At 39.1% G+C, this 18,806-nt stretch overlaps 2 protein-coding genes across 2 annotated transcripts in view; one reads left to right on the top strand and one right to left on the bottom strand.

The window, feature by feature from the left end:
* smad9 (SMAD family member 9) overlaps positions 1-7,313 on the top strand; it is a 29,635-nt gene extending 22,322 nt beyond the window's left edge. The window contains exons 5-7 of the mRNA XM_060826147.1: positions 1,883-2,104; positions 3,348-3,604; positions 7,076-7,313. Coding sequence (XP_060682130.1) covers positions 1,883-2,104; positions 3,348-3,604; positions 7,076-7,219 — 623 coding nt within the window. The 3' untranslated portion in view covers positions 7,220-7,313. The remainder of the gene's footprint in view (positions 1-1,882; positions 2,105-3,347; positions 3,605-7,075) is intronic.
* A 2,956-nt stretch (positions 7,314-10,269) lies between these two features.
* rfxap (regulatory factor X-associated protein) lies at positions 10,270-18,622 on the bottom strand. Its single transcript, XM_060826146.1, has 3 exons — positions 18,034-18,622; positions 14,239-14,355; positions 10,270-11,882 (listed from the first exon to the last, which is right to left on the bottom strand). The coding sequence occupies exons 1-3, from the start codon at positions 18,559-18,561 to the stop codon at positions 11,775-11,777; spliced, it is 753 nt and encodes a 250-aa protein (XP_060682129.1). The 5' UTR covers positions 18,562-18,622; the 3' UTR covers positions 10,270-11,774.
* Positions 18,623-18,806: the final 184 nt, after the last annotated feature.

Genomic DNA, 18,806 nt, shown 5'->3' with positions numbered 1-18,806 from the left:
AAAATTAGTGCATTCGCACAAGGAAGGAGAAATTTGGAGAATGTATCTGACAGGAACTGTGACTGATGTAAATTGAAAGTGCATCAACTGATAATTGTCCTGTACAAACATATGATTTAGAATACGTGCAGGTGCTTTGACCACTCCTAGCCTGTTCCACTATACAATAATCTTAGCTGATCTGATTGCGGCATCAACTCCATATTCCAAGCTCCCCACCCTGTTAATCATTGATTCTCTTGTTGTATGAAATTCTAACTACCTGTGCCCTCTTACTGATCCCTGAGGAAGAGCTATCCAAAGTCTCATAAGCACTGTGAGAGAAAACATTGTCAACTCTGCTTTAATTGGGTGATCCTTATTTTTGAAAGGTATCACCTAGTTCCAACCTCTGCCACAAGATGGTGATACAGGGGTTATCATCAGTTATGTTCATGAGTTTCTGCTGCAAATCATTAATAGAGTGGCTAAATGTACATATATTACATGACTAACAGGATGGTAGACTCCAAAGCTGAGCAGAATAGGCTACAGGGGAATTTAAATACCTTTATGGATTGGGCAAATAGATGTTAGATCAAATTGAATGTAGAGTGCTTTGCATGGGTATCAAAAATCCAGGAAATAACTCGTACTTGTATCAAAAGGAAATAATGTACATGTAAAGTAAAAGTGTGTTGGGATCCTGACTGACAAAAAAAAAACTGAAGCTATTATTAATATCCTTTCAGCACACTCAGGATCTCAAATGTTTAAATTATATGACCTCTCATTCTTCTAAACTCCAATGGATGCAGCCGCAGCCTGTGCAACTTTATTCTTATAAATTAATATTTCACAATATAAATCAAATGGACTTTCCCTAAACTAGCACATGTATATCCTTTCTTAAATAAGACTAAGAGTGTACACAGTAGACTGGATGTGATCTTACCAACATTCTTTACAACAATAGCAAAGCACCCCTAATTTCATATGTCATTCCCCTTGCAGTAAACAACATTTCATGTGTCATTCTAATCACTGCTGTATTTGCACATTAACATGTTATGATGAAGGGCTTATGCTCGAAACGTCGAATTCTCTATTCCTGAGATGCTGCCTAACCTGCTGTGCTTTGACCAGCAACACATTTGCAGCTGTGATCTCCAGCATCTGCAGACCTCATTTTTTACTCGATGATTTGTGAATAGACCACCAGATCCCTCTGTATCTCTGAATTCTATAATTTACCTTTATTTAAATAACATACTACCTTTCGATTCTTCCTGCCAAAGAAAACAAATACATTTTTTCCCAAGTTACACTTTATCTACCTTTTTTTTGCCCCCTGACTTATCCAAATTCCTTTTCAGAATCTTTATGTCCTCTTTACAAGATACTTTCCTATCTGTCCTTTTATCATCTGCAAATTTAGCAACCATGCATTCGGTCCCTTCATCCAAATCATTGATGTAAACAATAACAAGTTGAGGCCAGTATACTGATCCCTGTGGCACACCACCCATTTGCACCCTGTTGACCCAAGAATGATCTGTTTATGCCTATTCTTTGCTAATATTGTATTCATACAAATATGTTGCCCTGTTGTTCTGCTAATCCCTTTTGCCTGATAACTTCTTCCATACCTCTATTGGATTTCTGTTGGGGACAACAGCTTCTAGGGTTAGAAACAATGGCAAAGTCCTGTTAAACTATTTGAATAAAAATATCAATCCAACTGATTGAAAATTGCAATCACAAATGTCTCTAGCTACAATACTAATTTACACACACAAAGAATGTTTACTTTTACTACAATTTTTTATTACTGTAATGTTGATAAGTACAGATGAGATGATCCTGGAGATACGTCAAACCCTGTCAATTGATTTCCTTTCAGATTTGCAACCTGTCTGCTATGAAGAGCCAGATCACTGGTGCTCCATCGTCTATTATGAACTAAACAATAGAGTTGGAGAGGCTTTCCATGCATCAGCAACAAGTTTGCTGGTTGATGGATTCACAGACCCCTCCAATAATAAGAACAGGTTCTGCCTTGGGCTTCTGTCAAATGTAAATCGAAATTCTACAATTGAAAACACCAGGCGGCACATTGGAAAAGGTCAGGTCCATAAATAAATGCTTTTTGTCTTTAAAAGTCTATTTGTTGTTAAACACTAGAGTTTTCTTAGTCTTTTTGGATTTTTCTCTTCAAATCTCCTGAGAAATGTACTTACTCTTTCCAAAACCAACTTGATCACAGCAGGCATTCGTCAGGGAAAGTGTAAAAAAGGATTGAGAAATATGGGCAAGTTATGAAAAATAGTGCTAAGGAATTCTCATCCTAACTTCATAACAACTTGGTCTGACAATGTGTGCCTTGGATGACACACAAGAATGCAGCATACTTAACTATGCAGTTAGAAGCAGTGTTTCAAGCTGTACCAGTGCACATCACATAAAATGAATTGCTTTAAACTGTAATAACTGTTACTATGAAAGTGGATGTAGCTTCCATTATACAAAAAGGTACTCCTCACAAACAACAATGACATGAATGTACTTGGTAATGGTGATTGAGGAACATACTGGGAGAATTCATTGCTCCTCCTCAAATAAATCCGTTGGATTCCTAATGTCCACCAAGTAGTTCAGTTTAAACTATAAATTCCACCATATAATTTGACTAGAAATATAAGCAGAATATAACACATAAAATATAACTGCATAAATTCACTGGAAAAATAAACTTTTAATTAAGGGATTTGATTCTCAAGTATATATTGCTCTTAGGGTTAGCTGTAGAATTGCAAATACAGTGGGACAGCTTCATGGTATAGTGCGTTCATATGTTGGCAATTGGTCGATATCATATATAGTTAGAAAGCAGGGCTGCTTCATTCAGCCTTTGAAATTAAGGATACATTTTTCCATTTTCAATTCTTGTTTGCATTATAAATTGCAAATTGTTACTCATCCTTTAACCAGAATGCAGACACAGTCCTGAAAAGATAGTGTTAGGTGTTCCTGAATTATTTGCAAGCTTTGCCATGACAATACTCTACCATATGTAATTCAGCCTCTGAAATAGGGTGGAAGTTGTTACCACTGCTTTCTAAACAGTGTATATATATAAGAGCAGATGGTATTAGGGAAAAGTTATCAATAGGCTTATTATTACGGTTTTTGATCCATTATCCTGATTGTCTGAAAGTTCAGAGAGTTAGATAAACTGTAGCTCTATACTCTTTAAACAAATCACGTAGTAAAAAACATGTTTTTGGAGTTCTCTTAGTATTCATTTTTGAAAGAAAGATTCTTATGCAAACAGACGTAATAAACAATTTATGAAAAAAATCTTCCAGGTGTTCACCTGTATTATGTTGGTGGTGAGGTTTATGCCGAATGCTTGAGTGAAAGCAGTATCTTTATCCAGAGTCGCAACTGCAACTATCAACATGGTTTTCATCCAACTACTGTTTGCAAGATTCCTAGTGGTTGTAGCCTCAAGATATTCAATAATCAGCTCTTTGCCCAGCTTCTAGCGCAATCTGTAAATCATGGATTTGAGGTGGTCTATGAATTGACAAAAATGTGTACCATCCGCATGAGCTTTGTGAAAGTAAGTACCTAATCATTATTATAGAGTGATAGTTTTTAAAAATTATGCATGGTTGATGATATCCAATATCCAAAATGTTTGTTGTGTTGTTAACTGCTGTTAATACACTATGGAATTCATGCCATTAAAAAAAGATTTTCCACTGATGCCATTTAGCTTAGTTTTCAGAAAGAATAGCTGTAAGTAACAATTAGTGGTTTTTAATCTGTTTTGTGAATTTTATTTTTTGCTCACTAGCAGCTCTATTATTTAAGAAAAGATAAGTATTTAGTCATTGTTTAACATGCTTGGGGAATTCAAAGTTTGTGAGAAGACTTGTAGCTCGGATGCTCGTTGTTGTGGTTCTGTTCGCCGAGTTGGGAATTTGTGTTGCAGGCGTTTCGTCCCCTGTCTAAGTGACATCCTCAGTGCTTGGGAGCCTCCTGTGAAGCGCTTCTGTGATATTTCCTCCGGCATTAGACAAACCACTATAAATGCCGGAGGAAATATCACAGAAGCGCTTCACAGGAGGCTCCCAAGCACTGAGGATGTCACCTAGACAGGGGACGAAACATCTGTAACACAAATTCCCAGCTTGGTAAACAGAACCACAACATGGGTGAGGAATAGAAGCTGAATGGTGGATTGCAACTGTTAATTATATAGAATGTAAACTTGTATATAACTTGTGTTGTATCTTAGGACATTACATCTTCTAGACTTAACAGTAGCTGATTTTAATAAACCAAACTAACAGAAGAGTAGATTTTTGGATTTCACTCACATGCAACTCCCATTCACCCCCATCCCAAACAAACTAATGGCTGACTGCCTGAAGCAATGTCCATTTTCAGTCCATCATTTTGAGGCTGCTGCAGTGGTAGGAGAGGAGTAAATTGGCAAGCAGTCACACTTCATTCTGATTTCGAACATATCGAGCCAGCAACAGAGTGGAGTACATTTGTGGAAGGTGCTGAATCCTTTAAATAGGGATCCAGGTAGCAAAGTTTTTTTTCAGCACTTTAGGGTTATGAAGATCAATAAGATGAAAAAGGAGATGGATCTCATGGAGAAAATGAGCTTGAGGCAAGATAGAAGACAAACTACAGAAAGGTTGAGGATGGGGTGGAAGAGGAACCTCAGCTTTCTGGTACTGACAGTTGAACAAATTGTGAGTAAGATCAAGATGAAGGCAGCTTACAATTTGTTTCATTTAATGGAGGTGAGGCTCGAGAAGGTAAGGAAGAGGCAAGACTTGCTTTTTCATGGGTGGCCTGGTGGCACTGCTGCCTCACAGTGCCAAGGACCAAGTTTGATTCCAGCCTTGGAAAATTGTGTGGAGTTTACATGTTCTTCCCGTGTCTGTATGGGTTTCAGTCATGTGCTCTGGATTCCTCCCACAGTCCAAAGATGTGCAGGCTAGGTGGATTGGCCATGTTAAATTACCCCATTGTGTTCAGGCATATTCAGGCAGATAGGGTAACGATGGTAAATGTGGAGTTATGGGGATAGGGTGGGATGTTCTTTGGATAGTCAGTGCAGAATGGGTCAAATGGCCTCTATCAGCACTTTAGGAATTCTGTGATTCCAGAAGTATTAAGCAGTTGCATTCAAGATGAGCTGGTCTTAATGCTGCTTAATGTGATCAAGCCAGACCTGGAAATAATGAGTGTAACAAACTGTATGCTGTAGAAATTCTTATCTGCATTGCTTGGCTAAGAGAATGTAGATAGGTATTTTGTCAGGGACAAGTAGAATTGGAGAATATAATGGTTTTACTAGGAGTGAGGCATCAACAGTAAAGAGAAGAATGTAATGGAGCAGATAGGTAGCTGCAGCCGTGAGAAATAGAGGAGAAAGGCTAGACAGCTAGAAGTTTGAAAGTCCCATTGTAAGTGAGCGAGATAGGTTGAATACAGAAAGAAATGCATTTAAAAGAGGCATGGAAAGGGATCCTACCATCCAAAGGGGGTTTGTGGATTACAAGGAAGGGATCAGACCTTTTTTTGTTGTTGTTTTGTACGAACAGAATAAACATGAAATTGCAAGATTGAAGGAGTGGCCCTGAATGTGGAGCAGCAAAGTTGTAGAGTTGAAGGTTAACGGTGAGCAGTGAACACAGATTGGGGTGAGTTGAGTTGAGACGGAGGCTGAAATCATTAAGTGCTATGCCATTCAATGCAGAGACCAAGGAAAAACATCAGAACTTATCTCTGAAAGTAAATTGACATGAGTAAGTAGAACAGAACTAAGTGATTATGCCAAGACAAGCTGCAAAGAAAGTGGTCAATGGGTAGTATGGCTTCTAATGTTATACGCAGATAGCTTTACTACCAAAAGCAGCAGCAAAGATAAGAAAATGCAGATCACAACTGACCATAACAGCGTAAAGCAAAACTAATAGTCAAGGTGTTAGATAAATCTGAGGTGTCGCATTTTGCTAAGGCAAAGCAGGGTAGGACTTGTACACATAATGGTGGGGCCTGAGGAGTGTTGCGGAACAAAGACACCTAAGTATATTGTTCCTTAAAAGTGGAGTCACATGTAGACAAGGTGGTGAAGATGGCATTTGGCATGCTTACCTTTAGTGGTCAGTGAACTGAGTACAGGAGAACGTATGTCATGTTGCGGCTGTATAGGATAATGGTGAGACCATTTTTAGAATATTGTGTTTAATTCTGGTCTCCCTACTATCGGAAAGAAATTAATAAGCTTGAAAGGGTTCAGAAAAGATTTAAAAGGATGTTGCCAGGGTTGTAGGGTTTGAGCTAAAGTGAGAGGCTGAATAAGCTGGGACTTTTTCCCTGGAGCATCGGAGGTTCAGGGGTGACCTTATAGGGGTATAGATAATTGTAATGGGCATGGATAGGGTGAATAGCCAAGGTCTTTTTCCCAGGGTAGGGATTTACAAAACCAGACGACATAGCAGAAAAATTTAAAAGGGACCCGAGTGACAACTTTTTCATGTAGAGGGTGGTGTATGTATGGAATGAGCTGCCAGAGGTGCTGGTGGAGGCTGGCACAATTATAACATTTAAAGGCATCTGGATGGATAAATGAAAAGGAAAGTTTTAGAGGGATATGGGCCAAAGACTGGCAAAATGGGACTGATTCAGTTAAGCAACTGGCTGGAGTAGACGAGTTGGATCAAAAGGTCTGTTTCCATGCAATTTGACTGTCATGCAATTTATTTGTGAACTCTGAATAGAGCATTTGGCATAAGCTAGTACTTAAGTTCCACATGTGGTCAGTCTTGTGGAATTGAAGATCAATAATTTCCCAGTGATTCTCCATGTAAATAATTTTCATGCTTCCATTTTCAGGGACCTCATCAAAGCCTGCCTGCCTGTCGTCATTATGAAGAAATGTTGCATGGCTTTGAAAACCTAAAATGTATCAAAATAACTGAACATTATAAAAATAAAATTTAAATAGATAAAACACAAAAGGAAAACTGCTCATATAAAACTGACTTTTTTTTAATCATTTCAGGGATGGGGAGCAGAGTACCATCGTCAAGATGTTACAAGCACTCCCTGCTGGATAGAGATTCATCTGCATGGACCCTTACAATGGCTGGATAAAGTTTTAACACAGATGGGTTCACCTCACAATCCCATATCTTCAGTCTCTTAGTATGGCTCTTTATTAACTCCCTTGATCGTAAAACATATAACTGGCAAGTTAAAACTAATGCGTAAGATGTATATGGGTTTTTCCTAGTTTTATATGGGCCATTTCTTTTAAATTATTGCATGGTTACATTTGGCTTGTTAACCTTCATATCTAATATGGTGTTCTGTCAATTATGGTCTAGCAATTTTCCATATAAAATACAAGCAACTTCTGTTAAATTAGTTGACCATGGAAAATTGAGAGATGCTTTGTCTTATTGTTGGTGATTATAATTATTCCTCAGGGTACATTTAAATGCACATATCTTAACCTTGTTAGAAACAGCTGAGAAAGAAAAAAAATACAGATGATAGGTACTCACCTGTTCATATATTTATTACAAGTTGCAATTTAAAAAAAGAGAATTCTGAATGAATTAGATTTAAGTATTAAATTATGTAACAACTTGAAATACCAATTTGATGTTTTTAAAAATATAATCTTGTACATTACAGCAACTCAATCTAACAGTTCATGAAACCACATCTGGAATATTGTAATCAGTACTGTTCACTGTACTTATGGAAGGATATTAATATGTTGTAAGCTGTACAGAGACAGTTTAGTGGACTAATACCTGGAAAAAGTGGAGTGCCTTATGTGAAAAGGCGATACAGGCTAGGCTTGCATCTTCTGGAACTCTGGAAGAGTCAGAGGTGACTATATGCAAGATCCTGAGAGGACCTGACTAAGTGAATGTTGAAAGGATGTTTTTTCCACTTGTGGAAGAATCTAGAACTAGGGGTCACCATTTTAAAAAAGGGGGGGGGGGGGTAGCCCATTTAAGACAGAGATGAGGAGATGTTTTTCTCTGAGGGTTGAGAATCTTTGGAATTTCCTTTCTGAAAAGGCAGTGAATGCAAAAGTTTTAAATATTTTGAAGGCAGAAGTATAGGTTTGTGATTACCAAGAGAATAAAAGATTATCAGGGATATGCAGAAACTTAAGAGTTGAAGTTAAGGTCAGATCAGCTAAGTTCTTATTGAATGGCAGAGCAGACTTGAGGAGCCAAGTGACCTACTCTTGGTCCTTGTTCCTATGTATGCTTTTGCAGCTTGTTTGCAACTGATGAGCTGGGCATCCCCAATGGGGATGGAGACAGTCCTCAGGCTCCATCTCCTTCCATTAATTGTTTGCATTCATATTATTCACAACTGATTATGGTGGGAATGTGAAGCTTTGATATGATCTATTACTTGCAAGATTCATAGCTCTGTCCAAAGCTTAGTGCTTCTGCTCTTTTGCATGCATGTGATCCTGTATCATTACTTCACCAGGTTAACAGCTTTCATTTAGGTATGCATAGTGCTGCCCCTACCTTGCTTCCAGACACTCATCATTGAACCAAGGTGGTCCTCTGGCTTCTTCATAACGTAAACAGAAATCACACAATACTGAGTTATAGACCAATAGGTTTATTTGAAAACACATGATTTAAGAGCCTCGTTCCTAGAACATCTCCAGTACACAGGCACCAATCAACCCCACTACCCTCAGGCTGAACACTTCAACTCCCCCTCCCACTCTGCCAAGGCCATGCAAGCCCTGGGCCTCTTCCACTGTCAAATTCTAGCCACCCAATGCCTGGAGGAAGAACACCTCAACTTCTGCACGTGGTTGGAGGGTCCCAATGTTGATTTTACCAGTTTCTTGATCTCCCCTCCTCCCACCTTATCCCAGATCTAAACGCTCCAACCCAGCACACCGCCCTCTTGAACTGTCCTACCTGTCCATCTTATTTCCCACCTATTCGCTCCACCCTGCACTCCAACCTATCACCGTCACCCCTCATCGTCATCCACGCATCGCATTTCCAGCTACATTCCCCCCAGCCATTTATCTCTCAGACCCTTTGGAAGCCCCCTTCCCACCCCCCATTCCTGATGAAGAGCTTACGTTCGAAACTCCAACCCTCCTGCTCCTCGGATGCTGCCTGACCGGCTGTGCTTTTCCAGCACCACATGTTTTGACTCATGAACAATGAGGATCACCTTGTGTCAGTATTACTGTTGGACACAATCCGCAAATGGCAACATTCCCTCACATATAGACCAAGTCTGCTCCTGAACTCTTTCATGCCCTTTTCTTGAAGAATGTTTAACAGGAGCCGATGTTTGGATGAGAACATGTATATATCAGAATTTCTGATGATAAGTCACTAGACTCAAAATGTTAGTTCTGCTTTTTTTTCCGTGCCAGAGATGCTGTCAGACATGCTGTCAGACATGCTGAGTTTATGCAGCAATTTCTGTTTTTGTTTCAGATCTCCAGCATCTGCATTTCTTTATTTTAGTTTAGTTATTAAAAACAATTGTTTCCAATACTCTGAAAAATTGATCCCATTGTTAGGCAGTTAGCTTTATTCCTGAGGAAAGGCTTTTGCCCGAAACGTCTGTTTCGCTGCTCGTTGGATGCTGCCTGAACTGCTGTGCTCTTCCAGCACCACTGATCCAGAAGTTAGGTTATGTTACCAATTTGTGCAGACCTGAAAATTCCTAGATTTGGCAAACTAATTCATCACATTCAGATACCAGGACTCTACAAATGATAGTAATGAGAGAGGGAATAAAATAATATCACAAGTCTCCACTATTAAATCCTCTCCAGAATCCATATCTTAAGACAATATTGAGCTTGGTGATTGCATTCATATACCATCTTAAGTAACATCTTATTAATCAGTAGTGATGTACTGTTGTACAAGATGTGGGTGTGTTTGTATTGAGACTGGGCGGGTAATTAGACTCCAGCGAAGAAACATTGTGGCTTATGTCTTACTGTGAACAAACGGCACAATGATGTCTAAATTTTTATGCTAATCACATAGACTGCTTTAAGGTCTGCACAATAATGATTCTTCCCAGGCTTCCCTGGCTGGAGTACAATTTAAGAATCACAGATTAACAATGGAGTTTCTCATCAACACAACCAGAGGATAGTATTAAAATGTCAGAACCTATTTCTTTGAAGTTAACAAAGAAACCAGACACGAAAAGCTACATATCCATACTTTATTTGAAAATCAATATTCCAAAATTTGTTAAAGACCAGGCTTAATACATTGTAATTAAAATTTCAAACAAAATCACTTTTGAAGGTATTTAACACATTTAATAATCTAGTAAACATACATTTCTAGAAATTCAAATGTCCTCTAACCTAATCATTTCCAATTTCAAACTGAATGAATATAACAGTTGACTGCAGTGTTTAATCTCTGCGAGGCATCTGGGAATTAAAAATTATGCTTGCATCTGTAAAACAGCATTTGTATTCTATTTGGATGCCATAATTATTTATTTATAACAATGGAAGGCTGGCTATGTGAAGGCAAAAGAGGAAGAACCTGCTGAAAAATTGAGATGAAGAAGAAAAATTTTAATCCTGCAGAGCATTGTTCCTACAATGTCTGCATTGTGATTATTCATGTAGTGCCTGCAACCAACTTTACCTTTGTTAATTAAAAATAAGAGTGTGGAGTGAATGTACATCAGTAGGATTTGTAAGATGACAGCACAACCTCCATCACTTAGAAGGAGAAGAACAAATATTGAGGAACACCACCACATGGTCATTCCCCTCTTAGCCACTCACCACCTTGATTTGGAACTATATTGTCATTCCTTCACTGGGTCAAAATTTTGGAACTCCCTTCCTAACAGTATTTCCTACACAATAAGAACTAAGTAGTTCAAAATGACAATTCATCACTATCTTCAGGGCAATTTGAACAAAAACCTGGTCTAGCCAGAAAAAAAATGAATAGTTCAAACCTTAAATTCTGAACAGCAGAAATCAGCTCAGATTTTGCAATTTGCTTGAAGACACAAACTATAGCAGTGCTTTTCTGTAACATTACAACCCTTACATATCCTTACATACTCCACAGACTTTCCATTATATTGTACCAAACAATAAAGGTATTCTTGAAATCCTTCCACACCCTTCTGCTTTCAGAAGCCATATAGACTCTTCTTTTAAAATCTACTTGCTATTCCAACTTTTCTCATTTTTGCTTAGTCAGGATCCACTACATTTTCTACCTCCACCACAATACTTCCTCAGATGACTTCACATACAACATTACGTAAATGATAGTTTTTGTTTAGGCTGATGTACATTGATGGCGCAGGGGCAACAGAGCTTTATTTCGCACTCAGCTGCTGTATCTAATTTGAAAATGCTCAGTGACAAGACTGGGTCCTGTAATAGTAAACTGCTCCATTTTATACCATCATCCCTCAACCTCATCTGCACAATCGTCATCCAGGGTCAAATTACCAATCAGGAATATTCAAAAATATCCAAGCATACCTTTAATACAAGCATACCTTTCATATGGTAATATCACAATCACCACGGTTAATTAATAACATTTTTTTCAAAATGGTGTTAGAAAACTCTGTTCTCACAGTAATGAAGTAAAGCAGCTGAAATGTGAAAACCTTCAGTGACTTACAGACATTTCATTAGCATTATCCTCCTGTACATTACCATCTTATTTGCAAAGAAAGCATCACATTGGTGATTCTGGAAACTGCTGCCTTTGAGCAAGGGCCTGGTTGCTCAGCAATCGTTGCTGCTGTTGTAGAAACTGGACAACTTCTGGACTTCTCAATAATGACTAAAAATAAATATAATTGCATTACTCATCAAATATTATCAAATACTATTGCAATAGAAGTTTTTTTGTACTCTATTACAATTTTTTAAATTCAAGTAGAATTTTTGGTCTGCAAACTTCCCATTCTATATTTCACAGCAAAAACCAAATTCTCCTCCCATGCTCACAACAGAAGGCTAAGCTTGAAGACCACGAATAGAAACTAAATGTTAGTGTTTCAGCCACATTTCTGATTGAACACTTCAAACTGGGTACTCCGTAGCATTTCTGAAAGCAAAATTATTTTTGTTTAAAAGGATCAAATCAAAGCAGTGCTGGGACACAGCCTACAAACATACATACATTGTGAAATATCTGTTTCTTTACTAACTGACTGATTATCATGGCAAATGGACTCATAAAACAAGTTTCATGGACAAACTATCCAAACCATCTAGAACAGTATTTTTGATCCAATAATGTGCACAACATATTTAAAGAATAAGCAGCACAGGCCATTCAGTTCAATGGAACAGTGTAGCTTTCCATACATTATACAAACCTGCCACATTATTTCATTGCATTGTAACATTTCTTTCTTATGTACTTACCCAGTTTAGCCTTACATTGCATCAACAAAAGGCAAGCATAAAAAAAACACGAGGTGTCCAACTCCTTTCAGTGTGAGCTTGAGAACAGAGCAGCCTGATTTGATACAATAACCATCCCATTAGAACGTGTGCATTAGAATGGACGTCTAGACATAGTAACAGTCTTTTGTTTGCAGTTAGACTTCCACATCAGAAATAAATAGTTTTTTTAAAATTTTATTCATTCTTGTTATGTGGGCACTGCTGACTAGGCCATTTATTGCCATTCCCTGGAGAGGCTGATGAGCTGCACTCTTGAATCATTGCAATCAATATGGTGGAGATACATTGGCAGTGCTCTTAAGGAGTGCCATGATTTTCACTCATTCCTAATTTAAAAATATTGAAACAGTTTCAAGTCAGGATGCTTGGAGGGAATTTGCAGATGCTGGTGGTGTTGCCATGTATCTGCTGTCCTTATCCTTCCAACTGGTAGAGGTCACAGGATTGGAAGATGCTATCAAAAGAACCTTGATAAGTTGTTGCAGAACAGTACGTATATGAGACACACTGCTGCAACATTTCTCACTGGAGATGGTTATTGCCTGGTACTTGTGTTGTGTGAATGTTACTTGCCAATTGTCAGCTCTAGAAGATGTCTGTACATTTATAAATATAGACCTGTCTGTTAGTTAAGTGACAATTTTGTTCCAGATGATAGTTTCTGAAAGCATTTGCATTACCAAGGTAAAACGGTCTGTCTGTATTTGCTATGCATATTAAGCGTATAAACTGGGTACAACTCCAACCAGTAAAAAGCTTGCCCTCTGATTTCCATTGAGTTCAATCTTGGTAGGGCTCCTTAATGCCATGCCCAGTCAAATGCTGACTTGATCTTAAGCAGTCACTCTCACCTCACCTTCAGTATTTCAGGAGCTATGTAGCTTTAGTAGAAAATAAACTGAGCATCAAAAACCAGGTTATTTCTTTACAGGTGCAGCTTGATAGCACTGTCAATGGCACTTTGCATAATGTTGCTGATAAGTGAGAACTGACTAATGTTAGGTAATTGTATGATTTGGATTTGCCCTTTTTTTTGAGTACAAGACTTTCCTGAGCAATTTTCCACATTGCCAGATAGACGCTATGTTGTTGCTGTACTGAAACAGATTAGCTTGAGGCACAGGAAGTTCTGGACCACAGAACTTCAAGCACTTTTGCCAGGGCCCATAACTTTTACAGAATACATTGCCTAGACCCAAGTCTTCAAATCACACGATTGAAACATAGCTGAAGACTGGCATTTATATCAATGGGACTTTAGGAGGAGGCTGAGTGATCACTGACTCAGCATTTCTGGCTGAAATTAGATACAAAGTTCCAGCTTTGTCTTTTGCCGGAGGTCGTGGTATGTGATTCTGGTTCTGAGGCTGTACTGCTAAAGTTACAGCAGACAAATAGGAGAATCCTTGTAAAAATTCAACTATCCTGCTCAACGGGAGAATATTCAATTTTCCATGGAGTTCACATCAGTTTGTCTTTAAATTTGTGGAGGTAAAACTCACAATTTCAAGCATTTATTACTGATTGGACTTTACAGACTGGGTTCACCCAACCGCAATAGATCAGCAACTGTGGCATATACACAATGTACTGAACAGTACCTTCCATAAATGGAAAAAAAATGGAATCATATTTGAACAGAGTGGTATGACAAGGATTTATCACTTAAAAAATACAACATATATTTTCCTCAAAATAAAAGAATCAAATAATTCCTGTCTCACCAATCTCTTTTGATTTAAAACTTGCTCAAGGAGGCTTGCTTTACGACTCGTTTGATGCACTATCATACATCTCAAACGTTGTTTGGTGGCAGATGTAGGTCTTTCATCTGTATCATCCTGTTCAGAAATGAGAATACATTAAAAAATATCATCTGCCATTAAACATCCCATTTAGTCACTGTTCCAGGTCATAATGACCTTTCACTGATCTCTTTCAAGGGAATCAATCTGTTTATCAGTTCAAAACCCGACATGACCTCTTTTTCCACAATCCTTAAAAACACAAGTCTTCAACATATCAAAAATGAATTGGCTTCAAAGCAGTGATATTGTGCACTACAATGCAGGATTTCAATAATGTGACACTGTCCAGGAGAGGGCATCTGGGGTGTGAATGAATAAGACAAGCACTGTAAACCGCTTTAATCAATTTGAAGAATTATGAAATTAACACCATAAAGACCTATAAGGTACTGTAAGTTAGAATCAGTGAAATCAATGTCAAATCTGGTGCAGAAAGAAAAATAAAGAGAGGAAGGATGTTTAAAACATCACCAACAATTAAACTTGAAGGAATGAGGCTCCACATTTGAATTTTTAGTGCCAGAGACAATGAAATGGTAATTAATAACATCTAATGCTTTTAAAGGTTTGCTTACACTTATAAATCACTGGACTGAGGTATCTGTGGTGAATATCTGACATATAAATAATGAACAAACGTGGATTTATGTAGAACCTTTCACCTTTTCAGCATATCCCAAAATACTTTACAGATAATTATGTAGCATATGGACATCCAGTTTCCATAAAATCCTCAAACAGCATTATTACAATGACCAGATTCTTCTTTAAAATGATGTTGGTGAGGGTCAGGACACAGGGAAATGCTTCGGCTCTTATCTGAAATGGGTGCATGGCTTTTTTTTAACATTCACCTCAGATGGCAGACAATACCTTGGTTTATTGTCTCAGCTAAAAAGGCAAAGCATGATGTTCAATGTATACCAGTAGTATGGAAAACCACAAAAAACATTTAAACAAAGCAAACAGCTGAGTGATGCACCTCAGACAATAACATTTAGCTATTTGTATTTAACAATGCCATTTTTCCTTATCTGAAGGTGGACACTATTTCAACATAAATAACAACAAACATCTGTGGCCTCATTTTGACTACTGAATCTGGTGCAGAACTGACTTAAAAGAAAAACTGTTCAATGTTTATTTCACAGTTATTGCTGGCATGAAGAGCTGGAAATTCAATAAATCTAGTTATTTGTGGGCTGGTACAAGATGTGATGATCGTGAAAGTTGTTGGATTAGAATACAGCATTCAGAAAAGCAGCAAACACCTTTTTTTTTGTACAGTAAAAGGCAAAGTGGACTTTTTTGATGGATTAGGCAGGTGGACTGCAGCAGTTCAAGAAGGCAGATCACCACCACCTTCTCAAGGGGAAGCAGGAATGGGCCATGAATACTGGTCAGTGATGCTCACATTCCATCAATGAATAAAAAAAATCTTTCAAATAAAAATTATTACTATAAATTAAGACTGGAAATAAAGAAGTTCAAGCTTATTATTCAAGACTATTTGAAGTTGCATTCATGCTTATGCATTTTTGTTTCAAAGTTATTGAGATTGAGAACTCATCACAATTAACAAAATCACTGGCCAAGTGTAACTCCTGGTCTGTCTGGAGTATTGGGCAATACACAACAGCTGACTCAACAACCCTGAGCTGGAAGGGGTAAAGGATGGGGATATTTAACTTAATTTCTTACTCCAGTACATGCAGATAACAAGCAAAGAGTATAAAGAAAAACATGTACATTTATACAGTATCATATATATTACATTTCATTAGCAGTCTGAAGGCACTTTACAGCCCAGCCAATAAATTACTTTAAATGTACCACAGTTTAGTGATCACAAGTTCAACTCTCACCATCGCAAGAACATGAATTCAACAAATTTGCTAATTTTAGGGCAGGAGCCACTAAAGTTTCTGTTATCATAATTAGAAGAAACAATAGAGGAACTATATGTTACTGAGTGTATTCTACAGGCCAAATAGTAGGAAAGATAGAAACAAAGTTGCGGGAAGATGAAAGAAATGGAAATATTATTCAGTCGAGTTATAGAGCCATAGAGATGTATAGCATAGAAACAGACCCTCCAAGTCCAACTTGTCCATGCCAGCCAGATATCCTAAATTAATCTAGTCCAATTTGCCAGCATTTGGCGTATATCCCTCTAAACCCTTCCTATTTGTATACCCATCCAGATGTCTTTTAACTGTTGTAATTGTACCAGCTTCACAACTTTCTTTGGCAGCTCAGTCCATACATGCATCACCCTCTGCATGAAAAAGTGGTCCCTTTTAAATCTTTAACCTTGAACCTATGCCCTCTAGTTTTGGACTCCCCTAGCCTGGGGAAAAGACCTTGGCTATTCATCCTATCTATGGTCTTATAAATTTTTCTGAGGTCACCCTTCCAGCCTCCAATGCTCTAGGAAAGTAGCCCCAGCCTATTCAGCCTTTCTGTATAGCTCAAACCCTCCACTCGTGGTAACATTCTTGTAAATCCTTTCTGAACTCATTCAGGTTTTACAATATCTTTCCTATAGCAGAGAGACCAGAATTGAATGCAGTAATCCAAAAGTTGCTCCTGTACAGCCGCAACATGACTTCCTATCTCCTCTCCTCAATGCACTGACCAATAAAGACAAGCATACCAAATGCCTTCTTCACCACTCTGTCTACCTGTGGCTCCACTTTCAAGGAACTATGAACTTGCACTCCAAGATATCTTTGTTCTGTTAAGTGTATAAGTGATGCCCTGATTTGCCTTACCTAAACACGGCACCACACATTTCATGATCTGTATGGGTTTCCGGAAGACTTTTGACAAGGTGTCACACAGAAGGCTGCTAAATAAGTTCAGGGCCCATGGTGCTGAGGCACTGTAATGGCATTGACAGAGGACCAGGTAACTGGCAGAAGGCAAAGAGCCAAGATCAGGGAGTTTGTTTCAGGATGGCAACTGCTGACTCGTGGAGTTCCACAGGGGGTCCATGTACGGACCACAGCTATTCATGTTACACATTAATAATCTGGGCTAAGGAACTAAGGGCATTGTGGCTAAGTTTGCAGATGATACACAGGTGATTGGAGGGACAGGTAGTATTCAGAAACTGCTCACAATAGTCCAAATGCAATCTGACCAGAGACAGTATATCTCTGCTCTTGTACTTTAAACCTCTTGAAATGAATGCTACAACTGCATTTGCCTTCTGAACTGCCAACTGAACCTGCACAGTAACCTTAAGCCCCTTTGTCCTCAGATTTCCAATGCCTTTCGCCGTTTAGAAAACAGTCTATGCCTCTGTTCTTCCTACCAAAATTCATAACCTCATACTTTCCCACACTGTATTCCATTTGCCACTTCTTTGCCCATTCTCTTAGCTTGTCCAAGTCCGTCTGCAGATTCCCACCTTCCTCATGCTACTTGTGCCTCCACCTATCTTAGTGTGCATCTGCAAATTTAGCAACAATGCCTGGAGATCTTTCATCCGAATCATTCATGAATAGCGTGAATAGTTGTGGCCTCACCACTGACCCATGTGGAACTCCACTAGTCCACTTCTGCCTCTACTAATGGTCAAAGGTCTGCAATTCTCAAGAAACCCAGTAACCTTTCAAGAAAGAATCAGAGTGGAAATAAAACCCTAAAATAACTGTTTGCACAGCATATGTAGTTTATGCTCATATAAGTTTTGTTTCTGCTGACCATAGCCTGAACGCTCTTCTTCTTCTTGTATTTGTCCTTGTAAGTTTTGTTGCGGTGCTTTTTGCACATCCAAGGCTTCCTAGGTTTAGCCACCAGGTTGGTGGTTTCGGTACAATCCTGGTACACACATTTCCTGATCACCGTCTCGCTGTGGCCGCTTTCTTCCTCCTCTTCATCCTCTTCCTCCTCATCTTCGTCATCTTCCTCTTCATCTTCTAACTCCTCCAACTCCTCTTCTTCTTCTTCCTCCTCCTCCTCCTCTTCATCGTCCTCGTCTTCTCCTTCTTCCTCATCCTCCTCCTCCCCGTTAGCCTGCCTGGAGTTCTCTGTAGTATCAGGAGCCCGCACGGCTTCCTCTGCTCCTCCTGCCTGACTACTTTCGAAGAGAGCCGCGTCCATAGCCACCGTGGTCACCTCCAGGGGGCAGGCGCTGTGAGGGGATACGCCCGCCGTCGGCGTGGTGGTGGTGGTGCTGGTGGCAACAGCACCCTGGCTGCCCCGATCGCGCTCGCTTTGCCCCTCACTCATCCCGAAATTCACGCCGCGACCTCCGACTGTAAACAACCCCCACGGAGGCCCAGCCTCTGCACATTACTGCGCATGCCCGGACATCTCGTCGCGCACACCACCGTGGAATGTCAGTTACTCCCCGCCCCTCTTCTGTACCCACCAATCAGCTGCTGTGTTATTGTGATCACGTGGTATCCACCCGCCCGTGGGTGGCGGCCATCTTGGTAATGGAGAAATGCTATTTGGTTTCACTATTGTGGGAT

This window comes from Hemiscyllium ocellatum, chromosome 6 (assembly GCF_020745735.1).
Source record: "Hemiscyllium ocellatum isolate sHemOce1 chromosome 6, sHemOce1.pat.X.cur, whole genome shotgun sequence".
NCBI classification, from domain to species: Eukaryota; Metazoa; Chordata; class Chondrichthyes; order Orectolobiformes; family Hemiscylliidae; genus Hemiscyllium; species Hemiscyllium ocellatum.
This window is presented reverse-complemented; position numbering and strand designations above follow the sequence as displayed.

What these genes read in the sequence shown, in the direction of transcription:
- rfxap (XM_060826146.1), bottom strand. Translation starts at nt 18,561, where the DNA reads ATGAGTGAGGGGCAAAGCGAGCGCGATCGGGGCAGCCAGGGTGCTGTT. An exon ending in AGAAGAGCGTTCAGGCTATG is followed by an intron (nt 14,356 to 18,033) that starts GTCAGCAGAAAC and finishes ATTTCTGAACAG; the next exon opens with GATGATACAGATGAAAGACC. An exon ending in TTTTAAATCAAAAGAGATTG is followed by an intron (nt 11,883 to 14,238) that starts GTGAGACAGGAA and finishes ATTTATTTTTAG; the next exon opens with TCATTATTGAGAAGTCCAGA.